This window comes from Idiotropiscis lumnitzeri, chromosome 6 (genome assembly GCF_059441095.1).
Source record: "Idiotropiscis lumnitzeri isolate Australia: NSW breed Sydney's pygmy pipehorse chromosome 6, RoL_Ilum_1.0, whole genome shotgun sequence".
In the NCBI taxonomy this organism is placed as follows: Eukaryota; Metazoa; Chordata; class Actinopteri; order Syngnathiformes; family Syngnathidae; genus Idiotropiscis; species Idiotropiscis lumnitzeri.
In genome coordinates this window covers 17,561,172-17,575,397 of record NC_142396.1, presented here as the reverse complement: position 1 = coordinate 17,575,397, position 14,226 = coordinate 17,561,172, and the positions used below count along the sequence as shown (strand labels likewise).

At 39.1% G+C, this 14,226-nt stretch overlaps 1 protein-coding gene across 1 annotated transcript; it reads right to left on the bottom strand.

Annotated features, from left to right (window-relative positions):
• Window positions 1–985: 985 nt before the first annotated feature.
• Window positions 986–13,630, bottom strand: uba2 (ubiquitin-like modifier activating enzyme 2). Its single transcript, XM_088298005.1, has 17 exons — window positions 13,397–13,630; window positions 11,996–12,079; window positions 11,840–11,910; window positions 11,683–11,747; window positions 11,514–11,614; window positions 9,171–9,292; window positions 8,974–9,041; window positions 8,778–8,899; window positions 6,605–6,704; window positions 6,268–6,419; window positions 5,633–5,726; window positions 5,433–5,545; window positions 3,499–3,654; window positions 2,977–3,073; window positions 2,710–2,815; window positions 2,482–2,624; window positions 986–2,089 (listed from the first exon to the last, which is right to left on the bottom strand). The coding sequence occupies exons 1-17, from the start codon at window positions 13,535–13,537 to the stop codon at window positions 1,878–1,880; spliced, it is 1,947 nt and encodes a 648-aa protein (XP_088154131.1). The 5' UTR covers window positions 13,538–13,630; the 3' UTR covers window positions 986–1,877.
• Window positions 13,631–14,226: the final 596 nt, after the last annotated feature.

Below are 14,226 nucleotides of genomic sequence, written 5' to 3'. Positions count from 1 at the left end.
ATGGAAGTAAAGCAACATTTGGATTTGATAGACTCAAATTAATTAATTAATCAAAGTATTTAGCTATTCAACTAAATTTTCATAATGAAAAACGGTATACTTGCACATAGAGCTAGAGCTATTCTTTAAAAAATAAAATTAAAAAAATCTCCATAAACCGTACAGGTGTTAATAATTTGGGCTGTCATTCATTAGTAAACAAGCAGCTCTTGATATTGTGTAAGTTTTTTGGTTAAGTTTACCACCTTTATAATAGAAAGTGTTTTATGCGCCCCCACCGCTCTAAACACGGTATACCGGTGGCACATGAATTCAGCAGAAAAATCAGACCGTTTTGGTCATTTTGCCACGTGCTGCAACTCATTTCAATACTAATGTAATATTATGATTCTCTAGGAATGTGATGATTTGAAAATGAAAACTCTGGAAGATATTTATAGAAATAATGTTGCATATTTATATGTATGTTTTCTAATTGTGTGAGACATCATTAACATCATCATCTTTACATAAATATAATCAATATTATAATTAGAGCTAAGTTACTCAACTTAGGTTGGCGACCAAGCTGTATAATTATGAACCGTATGAGTGCCTGCATTGAAAGATTTAAAGGAAAGCACTTTACGAGTTCCCTCTGTGACAAGTAGTACATATTATTCTTTTTAATCCATGACTCATTAAAAATGTCTAGTTTGTTGTGGTTGCTATTGTCATTCTTTATAAGCCTGACCTTTAAGCCTTTAACACTGTAAATATTTACTGAACAAGAAGTTGCTTCACTGTGTCAAGAATCACATTTTAATATGGTACACCTTGCAATAATTCCTGCATTCTGGACGAGTTGAGGATCAAAAGTCATTTGATGAATATAGTCTTGAGATAGTTCTCAGGCGTTTCAGGGATATGAAATCCCAAAAAGACATTGTCCAGTTTTACATTATTCGTTGAATCTTTCACAACAAATACAGGCACAAGTCAAGCATTTACATTTCTTTTCCAAGTTTTATTGGTCCAAAATGGCTTTCAATGCCTTTCAACAAATGTGATAACAATGAAGTATGAAATTCTCAATCATATAAAGGTCACAGGGCCCAACAGCTCATCTGCAGGGCTTCAGAGCAAACATGTAACTTCATGGTCTGAAGGAGTTTCATATTGAACCTTTTAAATAAATTTGACATTTATTTAAACACAACCAGACCCCATGTATCACCAGAGGCTGTAACGAAGGCCCCAAAGCTAACTTTAAATAATACACTGCTGGTAATGGTTCACAATTGTCAGTTTAGTTTACCAAAGAACTGCCGACATTGCACATGGTAACAATATCACCGCAGACCAACACAGATGTTCAGAAGAGGTAGCACACCATCATCTCATGGCACAAAATGCACAAGTGACACTGTGTCTTCCCAACGGAGATTAAAATTGAAGCTGGTCTTTAAGCTCCGGTGACAACCACCACCAAGTAGCCACAAGTCTGTTTTTCACCCATTATGTCATTTAAATATTACATACCAAGAAAAGGTTTTGGTTGAGACAGTATTTCTTTTGTATATTGACAACGCACAAAAGCCCTGACTTAAGTAACTTGAGAAATAGACGTCTTAAGAAATAAAAAAAGGAATTATACCATCAACAGATTTGTTTTACAGTTACTAGAAATAAACAATAACAAAAACAAAAATTTTAAAATGTTGAGTATATTTACAGAATCATTTGATAAGAGCAAGGGGAGTATGAAAACTACCGAGGCGGAGGGGAACAAAAACAGAAGCCATGAGTTGTTCTTCATAAAATGTGTTTATGTCTACTTTCTGTCTTGAAAAGAAAATTGCAATAGTTCGTGATCCTCCAAGAAACAAGAGGAGAATTTAGTCCAGAGCGATGATGTCATCATCGTCATCAGCTTCTGCACTTGACTGATCTGTCCGTGGGCGCTTGGTGGATGTCTCGCCAGTTTCTACGTCTGAATGCTTCCTCTTCGTGGTGCTTGTAACTGCTGCAGAGCTGGATGACGCCTCAGCATCATTAGCATCATCATCATCAGAGTCCACAAGCATTACGTCATCGTCATCCGCTGGGACTGAAAGGTGGAGGGAATGATTATTAATTATTAACGTGACAAGGGTAAAGTGGAGAGGGAATTCATAACATTCCTTCTTTTCGTTTGACAATCAAAAAAATGTGCATCATTATTTTATGTCAAACAAAACAAAAAACAAACACAAAATGTGATCTTCATAAATACATTTGTAGCTCAGATGAAAAAGCTGAATTGGGCCAAGAGATTAAATTGACTTCAATACTTTATCATAATTGGTCATGTTTATTTCACCAAGCTACCTTAGCTTGTTAAGCCCTGCCACCACAATCAGTTCGAACAAGACCCATCAAATAATTATTACATAATATTATACATATTCCAGATGCATTTTTCTGAGACATGCAAAAAAATATAAAAATTCTATGACTGACCCTTAGAAGAGGTAGATGGCTGGGCAGAGTCCTTGTTGCCGTTGGTGATGTTGTGTGCCTCTCCCTGGTCGTTTTGGGGTGGAAGTGCTTTGTCTGGAGCTTCACCAACCACTTCAAACTCGACATCCCTCTCTAGATCCTCACTACCATAAAAATACAGTTTTTTATCAAATGACACAATTAGAACTAAAGCCGTGCTACACACTATTGTCTATATTGGGAACATACGTGTGCAAGACCGTAATGAGGAGTGTGTAGTCTTGGAGAAAGTCATCAGCTTGTAGTCGACTGCCATTACGGATCCCAAAGTCAGAAAGAAACTTGCTGTTGTTGGCTATTACACAAGAAAGCCAGAAATGAACAGTCAGAGCAGATAATGCAGGTTCTTTACATTCGTCGGAATATCATCAATAAAAAATGCACCACTTTAAACTACTCGTAATTTCAACAGCAAGGTGCTTGTTAATTACAACAAAATGGACCAACATTCTTTACCTTCGGTCTCGCCTTCCTCGGAGGAGATGAGTATTGTCCCTTTTCCATCTTCTATCTGAACATCTGGAGCTACCATGCCAAACCGCTCCTTGAGGATCTGAATACAACAACAAGCACAAAACTTCAAAAGAATGAACTGGAAGACAACACTTTGGGGAATGCAAAGAGGTTATCGTAAAAAAAAGTTTTCTCTTCACGCCGATGATTAATTTCTTACAGCAACGACAACCAGAAATTCTATGCAAGTAATTAACTTGTGCCAACGCAATAGTAAAGTTATAAATACAGTACATGGTGGTATATAAAACATTTAGAAATATAAATCAAGTATATAGATCGGTAATTGCCTTGTTGTGCCGCATGCCGACGTATTCTTATGCCGCAACGCAAACTACTTCATTGAGTGCCATTCGGAATCTCGTATTCCAGAACCACTGTAAACCTCCAAGCTATTTTCGGATCAATATTAACAATTGACACTGTCTTTGGTTTTCAAAGTTTATGATACGCTTAACCAATCACCTTGTCCTGCAGAGAGAGAACCATTGTTTTGTGGACATTGAGTTTGACGGTGACTTCAGGCTTGCTGGCACACACGTAACAGTTGGCCACAGGTGGGTCCAGCATACATGGAACAAGCAACTTCTTTCTGAGGTTAGGACACTTGTTCAGGAAGATCTGGAGAGGAGAAGCAGACAAACTATATGAAGGACCTCTGATCACTCATCTTGTTTGTGAATATAAAAAAAACTTTTGAGGACACGGTAGTAAGTGGGATGAGAAGTCTGACCTCTTTTTATTTTAAAAAGTTATGGTTTTCGTAATCTCAATTCCATACTTTTTACATAAAGTACCACCTAAACATTTGCTTTCCAAGCCCCACCACCAAGGCCAACATTAAAATGCAGTATCCATTCGCATCACAACTGACACCTGATCGATGTCAATTGAAAATGCCTAGAAAAAAAAATCTGAACGCAGACCCCAACCACGACGTTGTGTGTTGCAGGCTGTGTGCAGCAGCCTCCAAACACAAAGAAGCATTTAAACAAACGAAGAAGCTGCTAAACCAACAAAGAAGAATCATCCAAGTCAATGCGTGCAGTGCGAGAGAGTGGCGTAAATTTGTTCAAATAAATGACCAGTCGACACAGGACAACTCTTACAATAAAATATTATTCTTTGAAACCCGATTAACACTTCTGGATGGAGAAACAGTGCACAAGTAAAGGAGTCCCACAAGTTTAATTTGCTAGCACCAGTGTTAGCCAAGTCCGAATAGGGCAAGCAAAATAAGAATGGACTATGGCAATAATGAGTTTAAAAAGTGCATGCTAATGCAAATAAGTATTTACAATGCACTGGTGGAGGAGAAGCTGCACATTACAGTCCATTAAGATGTACACACAAAATTCAATAATTATCAATATTGACAGCTCTATGAAGCACATTGTTTAAAAAGGAGTTTATTTAATCTTTATATTGATCTGTTTATTTGACTTTTTCATAGTCGTACTGGTCTCTTATTAAAAGTTAAGTATGATATGAAAATAAAATCTAAATTCAGTCTTATTCAATGAAAAAAAAAAAAAAAAACTCTCGGGGCCCGATCTGATACTGATATCGGATAAGTCTTCTAACATTTAATATTGAAACAGGTATCATTCCTGCTGATATTGTATCAGATCAATAGCGGTATTGGCTATACTCTAGGGTACAATATCAGTTTGGTATTGGAAGTGAAAAAAGTCACATTAAAAGAGTTCTTGAGTAGGAGACCAACAACCAAGATAAAAATCTAAATAAAAATGTGCAAAATTCAAACCATCTACCTTGTCCAGCAGTGATTCCATATTGGACATTATTTCATGCGTAGAAATACCCCAAGACTTGCGGGATGCGAGTCAAATTGTTTAAGCGATGCGTCCGATTGTTGCCCCTTCCGCCCACAACGCTGGATATGATTTCATCTTCATGGTAACGCAAGCCCTCATCAAGCATGTATTGGAAACGCGTTCCAGGCAAACGAAGGGGGACGCGCCACACTATTTGAGAAGCACTGTTATAAGGCAAGTTACAATTTATATAATAATACAACAGAACTGTGCTTAGGCATTTTTTTTTTGCATACCACTAGAGGAAGTCAATCATTTTAGACAATGTCATTGCCAGGGAGCCAGCCAACAAGATGACAGCTCTGGGTGATCTGGTTAATAGTTTTACAATTCCTATGAGTCAACTGTTAAAGAAAGGAATGGTCCCTGTTCATTCTGAGGGGGTTAGATGAAAAAAAAAAAAAAAGCCAAGTCAAAGCCGCAATCCTCGTGACCAAATAAGACCACCAGGAACCCGAATTGAACACGCATGGATGAGAAAATGTCAAAAATAAACGTAAAAAAAAATTGTAAAACCAATATTTTGTGCAGTTAGTTGTGTCGAGTGGTGGATGAACTTACTGTGCGGCAGGATTCAGGTTCCCCTGCCAGAATCTTGAGTCCCTCTAGCACAATGAGTCCAGCAATGACAGCGTTGGTTGTCGCAATAGCTGGGATTATGTTACCTGCCATGGCTGGTGCAACAAATCCAGTTAAATGCATACATTCTTTCCGAAAGGTGCTCATGTTTTCAACATAAAAACTAAATGAAAGCAACTTACACTTGACATCGAAGCGACTCTTCATGTTCATGCTGAAGATGTACATTCGGAGGTTGGCTGCTGCTGTAACAAAGTCCATGGAAGGAGGATCATCCTGAGAAGACAAGTAGGGATTATTTCCACAAATCAGTCCAAATAGAATAACCGCAGTATATTTGAATACATATAGTAAAAGTGGATTTCAAAACTTGAGATGTGTCAATGTTTTGGGAGACCAAGATAAACATGGATGTCGACAACTATAATGTATTTCACCAAACAGCTTCAGCTTGTTACATTTTTCAAGGGTAAGAAAATTGATTTCATTATTTGACGCGTTTTCTAGATTACTTTAACTTCATTTGGATTTAAATTGCACAAATGCAATCATTGACTGGCGTCTAAATGCAGTTTAACGCAGTGCAAGAACACGATTGGTTAAATGTGAACAGAGCCACATCGAAAAAGGAGCAGAACAAACTTTTCCATTTTTTTTCTAGAGTGAGTTTGGTTTGTTGAGCAGTTACTTTTTTCACTTGATGCGTGCAACAATTGTTTAATGCATGACATGTATTTTCGCATCAAACTTGAAATGATGTGTGACATAACATCTAAGTGGAGTGTTTGCGATTGTCAAAGACGTGAAAATGTGTTACCTTATCCCAGACGAGCTCTGCGCCGTCTCCTTTCTCATCTAACAGTGAGTGGAGGGTCTCCACACTTTCTTGGAACAGCTTACAGTAGCCCCAAACACCAAGAACCTGCTGGTCCTTTAAGCCTGAACCCGAGGACTCCTCCTGAGGGCATCCTAGGGCAAATACCAAATCAGTCAAACACAGCGCGGTTGAGAATACTACAAACTAAAAATCTAAATATGCATAAACCACCATTTCTGTCTTTTCATATAATTGGTGAAGCGAGATACAATGGCTGCTGGAGTGATCCGTGCCAAAAAATAAAATTTAAAAAATTTTTTTAAAAAACACAACACACCAGTGTTCTCCAGCTGCTGCCACTCCAGAGGTATAGGAGCTTTCCTCTTCTTCCAAAGCTTGTCCATAGTCAACAGGTACATGATGTCATCTTTAAAAAGCTGGAGAACACAGTCAGTGATAGCAGGTTAGCGGTGACACTAAGTTCACTTTCACTGAAGCAAAGGTGGCATCCCACAGTTGATGAAGTGGATTGCCAAATTATTTGGACCCCATCAACTTTTTGACCGTCTACCATATTTCAGGCTTCAAACAAAGATATAAAATTTGATTTTTTTTTTGTTGTGAAGACTCAACAACAAGTGGGACACAATTGAGAGGAATGAAATTCAGATATTTGAACTGTTATTAAAAATAGAAACTGAAAAGTGAGACGTGAAAATGATTTGCCCCCTACCCCTGTATTTTTTTTTCTTGCTCTGCGAAATGTTTACAGCTTGTGAATTCTTTTCATATACTAATCCTTCTATAAACCTCTCCACAACTTTATCCTGGACCTGCCTGGTGTGCTCACTAGTCTTCAGTATGCTGTTTGCTCCTCAATATGCTTTTAACAGACCTTTGAGAGACCATCACAAAGTAGGCGTATTTATACTGAGATGAGATTACACACAGGGGGACTCAATCATCAGTCATTTCGGTCAAAATGGGATCACTCTGAAAAAAATCAGGCAACTTCTGGAGTGAATTGGCTTCATTGACAGTATAGGGCAGGCATCACCAAATGGCGGACCGCGGTCCGGATTCGGACCGCGCGATGGTTCGGACCAGACCCATGACCGATCTACGATGAATTTTTTTCAGTGCGCATTCGCAAAGGTTGGTGCTGCAATTCTAGTTAATACGGAAAAGGCGTCACTGATTTGAGCCAATCAAATCTTTTGTTTACGATCCACTGCCAATTGCGCAGCAGACCGGAAAAGAGTGCTGCTGACAGTATGCCTTGCTAAAAAGTTAGCAAGGTCGAGGCGTGTTGAATGGACGGAGAAATTTAGTTTGGTTCTGGCTGCAGCCGATTCTAAACCAGTGTGCATCATATGCTCCGAAACCGTCGCAACATTGCGAAGCGCCACTACGAAACAAAGCACCGCCCTTTTTTGCAAAGTTATCCGCTGAAGTTTGAGGTGAGCGCACGCAAAAACATCGAACTTCGAGTGCAGTATAACTGATTTTTACATTTTCGTTTACAGCCCAGCGGCATGTTCACTAAAAGTATCATGGATTTTGGGGAAACATAAAAAAACATTCAGTGATGGGGAAGTTGTGAAGGAGTGCTTAAATGCGGTTGCACAAACATTATTTAATGGAAAACACAAAGGCCAGATGTGTGAAATAATCTACCAAATCCCAATGGCCCTGACTCCGTTCCAACCCAGAATTAAGTCACTGGCAGGGCAGTCACAAACTCATTTTTCTCATTAAGAGAATAAAAAAATATTCAAAAGAAAAGGTGGTGTCAAAGCTCATTTTGAATTAGTTTTTCATGAGGACAGCCATTTTTATTGATTGTGTACTGAACATGTTGACCTGTTTTACTTGGATAATTAGGCTTTCCGTTTTTTTCTAGGCTGATATCTCTTTGATTTAAAAAAAAAAAAAGGTAAAAGATGTTAACTCAATGCTTAGCACTTGATATATTTTTGCAGGAGATATTTGACTGTTTTTTGTCTGGAAGTGGCAAACTTGAGTTCCTGGAGCCACATTTTCTTGAATGTGAAATAAACGCCTTATATTTGTTTGACTGGCAAAGGTGTTTAATGTGAACATTGCTAAATATTTAGTATATAAGTGCGCTCTGTTGAAAATGACTAAATATTGAAACTATATAAAAATGTGAACATAGGCTAGACATGAAGGGAAGTTGGACTTTGGTTCGGACCTTTTAATTGGAAGAAATTTTAGTCGTGGACCTCTGTAACTTTTAATTGAATACCTCTAGTATCGGGGCAGAGTAATATGGCATGCCCCACTTTTGTTCACATTGCTCGCTGGTACTTGAATTGTTGCATTTTTCTTTACAAGTATCGTGACCAACTGAGATGTTGTCATCTGTACAACTCTCAAGTTATGGCACAACAGTAACCCGGAAGTAGTTGGGCTACCTAGTTTTTTTGGGCCAGAAGTCCCGCCACTTGTGTGGCATATACCCCATATGTATGGCTGATAGTTGGTACCTTGTTGAAGAGTTTGATTGCATCATATTTGTTGCTGCGGGCCCACTGCTTGGTAGAGACGCGCTTGACGTCCCCATCCATTTCCGCAGCTGTGGCACGAGCTACCGTTTCTTCAGGGTTCCCTGTATTAAAGAACACAATTTTATTACAAATTAACCTTTCTTCATGAAGGGTGTGAAAAAAGGCTCAAACTTACACGAAGCCTCTGGATCTGATGTGTCAGGTGATACATCTTGATCAGCATCCTCCTCTCCAAATAGTTGGCTGGAACAGCACAAATAAATTGACTTCATTTGTACAACACCTTTGGTCCCCCATTCGACAGTTTTCGAGAAGTGCATTTTTTGTTTCGCTTAAAATTGGTGCTGAAATTGATAGTTGAATGAGACTTACTTGAAGAGATACTTTGCCCAGACAATGCAGTGGATGGGTTCAGATGGTGTGTTTCTAATAGTGCATCCTGGGAAGGTCTTCTGGGCAGGTTTTGGTTGGCACTCATAGCACTCTGTCATTCCCTGAAGGAAAAAAGGAAAAAAAACACTTGAAGCATAAAAATCAATTCTACAATCGCACCAATTGATCGACAGCTAATTCATTGTCAAATTGACACCCATTTTGATCATCGATAAAAAATTTTGAGACATTGTTTCGAGTAAAATGGTCCAAATGTGAACAGTAAATATTCACAGAGTCTGCATTCCGCCGTGACGGCAGATGGATTACCTTTGTCTTTATCGCATTTTTCAGATTGTAAGACGCTATTTTCCCCCAAACTTTGAACCCCGCTGCTTTACTCATTTTGTCACATCTGACCAATGAAATTACCGAACAAGACACAGTGTCAGTGGACCAAGTTAGACTCAACATCAAAGAATGGGTCTATTTTAAAACATTGGATGTTACATAGCTTATTCTAATTGTAGAGTATGTTTATTCGATATATTTTGTGCTATTATTGTATGCTAAGTCTAGACTGAACACAAAATGTTGGGCAGCGATGGAGGTTGCAGAAGGGGAAAAAAAAGTCTGACCAATGATTATATTCAACCGTTTCCTTTTCTTTAATAATGTATTTCCATTTTAACAATCGAAAAACAAAACACATTGATATTTCAAAATTATTTTAAAGAGTCGCTCTCCTTTTTTCAAAGATGTACTCAAGGCATGATGGACTTTTAGAAAGATACTGTGGAAGAATTCTAATATTACTATTTTAGACATGCCCTTGCTCAGGAATTATCAAAAAATTGGATTATTTTCATAAATGATCTTAAATTTGACCATCACTGGTCAATCTGGTGTCCAGTGGGTGTTTTATTACTTTGGCTACCTATCTTGGTTGATAAACAAGTCAACACACTCACTATTAGCCAACCTTATTTTGGGAAAAATTCCATCAGCTATTGGAAGCTGGCTGTGTCGCCCACCTCGCAATCCCACATTGAAACATGAGAAATGCAACACGAGAAACGCTCAACTTGCGTTCGGTCTCACCTCAGCATTAGGCGAGTAAGGAGGCCTACATTTCCCATGATTCTTAGACATCGAAGCAGGAAGTAGTGCTAGTTCCGGTATTACGAAAACAGATGCCAGGTCGCTATTAGATGCGGATAAAAATGAGGACGCGTATGTAATAGAAAGGAATTTGAAAGAAAGACAGACAAACTGAAAAGCCGACAACCATCCATATTTTCGGCGCAACAGATTACAAGGCGTACTGTTGATTTTCTTTGTGAAAGTTAACCTTCACTGCCATTGACGGGTATAGACGCCAAAAAGTACATTCATTTCACCTGGGCTGGTAGTGAATGAGTTAAACGATTATAAGTGTGCCTTATAGTTTGAAAAATAGGGTAACAGACTTCAAAGTAGGGATGGGCAATATGGCAGAAAACTATATTGTGCCGCAAGTAAGTCATATCGGTTGATATATATAGAATTATATTATGAATTTTTTATATTTACTATTGAAAATAAAAAAGGGAAAAGGTCTGAATTCCAATTAGTTTTATTTTAAAATGTAATATTTAACCTTCAAAATGAACTAGAAAAAAAGCCAAATGCATGCCGGCCTCCCTTGTGATGCGTGACCGGGTAGGGTGCTTGTTAGCGGCTTAACTGCCAAGTACGCCGGCCTCGCTTCTCCGGCGCTCTCGTGTGATGGAGCTACGGGCCGTTTCCTCAAGTCGGCCGGTAAGTCGAACTTTCGCCACCCGTTTTTTTTTTTTTTGCTTGTTTGTTTTGAGTCACTCTAGCTCAGCGGTGCATGAGTAAGCCTGAGGTTGTATTTCCTAAATGGTAGGGAGTTTGTGACGAGTTGGGCCGTGATAGGTTGAATCTGCTCCGTTATTTTTTTTTTTTGGGGGGGGGGGTCGATAATTTATCTAAACCATTTTCTATTGATATCAATCACCCAACTATCGCGATACATATCGATGTCGAATTATCGTCACAGCCCAAATTCAAAGTTTTGATAGCGTAAAGTAATTTCCTGTATTATTTGTAAACATGATTTGGAGGGACGGTGGGGATGTGAATCAAATTTAATAAAAAAAAAAAAGGAACAAAATCACAATATCTATCGGAAAAAAGGCAATTCAATATTTTTCTGAAATCGTTGGGCCCTAGCTGCAGCCATCCTTGACCATAAGCTTGCTTGCATGTTTTCATTTGACCACAGAGCAGGGATGATGGTACAGTACATAGTATATCTGAGGAGGAATTTTAAGTGAGTACCTTCTTGATTACAGTAACCTGTCCAAGGTAACCTGCTGTGCCACTCTCAATCAGAGGGATGTCAGCTGCCAAACACATCCTGTTCACATGGTTACGAGCGGCTGCGGAGGTAAAAAGTAGATTAATATACTCATTCTCTTGCAAGGTCAGTGAGCCCAGAAGTGCATACCTCGGTTATCCAGAGCATTCATCACCAGGATGAAATTTTTAAAGAACTCCACATTGTAGTCAGGACTGTTGAAAGAAAGTTTATGATCCATTTTTAAATCCATGTTTTCACATACAGTACTCACTGAGCAAAATGTATATGTGACAAAGAAAATTACTTCATAATGCTGTCATGGTAGGAGGTGATATTTGCAGAGGGGCAAAACTGCAAGGCACTCTCTTTGGCGACCTGAAGTAAATACACATCACAAAATCTGAAGTCCAGTAAGTCATTACGACAGCAAGCGTCTCAAAATGTCACACATTGAACATACCTGTGCTTTAGACTTGCCAACATGCTTTTTCTGAAAGAGGAACTGGCGATTTAAATTGCTGACATCAATTGTGTCCAAGTCAATCTGCAAAATAAATGATTTCATGATGTCATACATTTCATGAATACATGAGATGACATCTCATTTTATCTGTAAAAATAAATATATAGACATAAAAGCAAACTACTGAATAACTTGGCACATATTCAATATTTTGGTAAGAGCAGGTTAGGACATACTCTACAGTACATAAACTAAGTTTCAATGTGTGCAGTATAAACATACCTTCAACTAGTAGAAAATTTAAGTTTCATTGTGTCTCTCTCAATAGTAAAATCTATAATATACTAATCGAATCCTCACCTAACCAATTTAATTGACTTTTTTTACTAAAAATTGTAAACTTTTGGATTGGGAGTTCAACCATGCTTGAGGGCTTGGTTGAGATCTTGGTGATTTAAAGCATGGCCCAGGGAGCATTAACATGAACTGAAACATATTTTAATTTGGCATGTTTTGCCATCTCAAGTCACATTCACAACTGAACCAAGGCTAAAGGAACACTGGAGATAAATAGTCGTTATCAGCAAGAGAAATTTACCAAAAACTGGAAAGCCTGCCATTTGGTCAATTTAATTGGTCAATGTTTGATTATTTATTTTGGTCAAAGCCAAACAACACAATTTTTGATATCATAAAAGTACACCCCAGTCTGTAGTTTTTACATTCATCTAAGCGTTTAACCAAACTTCAAATGTAATCAAGCTTTTAAGAGAGGAATCTGCAGAATCGGTTTATACTTTAAATGAAATTGTGAGTACGTTTTCCACCTTTGCTAATTAGACAGTAATTCATTGAGCCACTATACATGTCCTTTCACGTCTCTATTAAGGATGATTAAATACATCATCACCAAGGAATGAAGGGTTCCGTTGCCTTAACGAGTCAGCGACACATAACTGAAGCCATCTATCACTGGTCAAGATTAGCCCCACTCGGCTCACCCGTGATGTCACATATAAAAACACGACAGCTAAAATGTGATGCTTATTCTCGTCACAAGCTAAATAGGTTTAAGTTATTTGAACTCATCAGACCAAGCGAGTAATGTTAATGGCGCCAAATACCTCTACTGGCGCTCGCTATTTCCGTATATTCTCCCAACGTAATTGTTCCCACACATTGGCATTCACTTCAGTATACTAAGGTGAAATGAATCACCAACATACATGAGTGCGTTTAACTTCTACTCAATTGAAGTCGGTCGCCTGATCTTTGCACAGAGACCAGCAGTGCTGCACAAAGGCTTCACATGGTAGCAAGCGAGCCATTCTGTAGCACAAAGACCTGGGCGTGCTAGCCGGCTAAGCTAATAGGCAAACAAACGTAAGTGGTACAGACCACTTCGATGTTTTTGAAGCCAGTGAGGACGAGGTTCTTGAGCAGCTCACATCCGATACCTCCCGCTCCCACCACCAACACCTTGTACGTAGAGAGGGAGTCAGCCAACTCCTTTCGGAGGGAACCCACAAGTTCAACCATGTTGATGGGTACAGCCACAAACTCAGCCTGAAGCACCGGGATAATAGCAGTTAGCTTTGTCTTCCACCGCGGACAGACTGACTGTTCCCCGCATAGAAACATACTAGGCCTTATTGAAGGGAATTTTCTTGTTGCCGCAGTACGTCTACGAGTCCGCCATGTTGAATGGGGCAGATCTTAAGCTCTTAATGAATGCGTGTGTCATCATCAAGTCCAACAAAATGCACAAAGTGGGACTTCACATTCACCTATGTACACACACACACACACTCACACACATATAGAGCGGCATGGTGGACGACTGGTAAGCACGATGGCCTCACAGTGCAGAGGTCGTGGGAGTGATCTGGCCTTCCTATGTGGAGTTTGCGTGTTCTCCCTGTGCCTGCGTGGGTTTCCTCCGGTACTCTGGTTTCCTTCCACATTCCAAAAACATTCACAGCAAGTTGATTGGACACTCTAAATTGCCCCTAGGTATGAGTGTGAGCGCGGAGGGTAAAGTGCCCTGCAATTGGCTGGCAACCAGTTCAGAGTGTACCCCGCCTACTGCTTGAAGATAGCTAGGATAAGCTCCAGCACTCGCCGCGACCCTTGTGAGGAGAAGCTGTGCAGATAATGGATGGAATGGTTGTGTACTTTCCATAATTTGGTTACTAATGTGGTATATTTTGTTGTTGATGTGTGGGTCT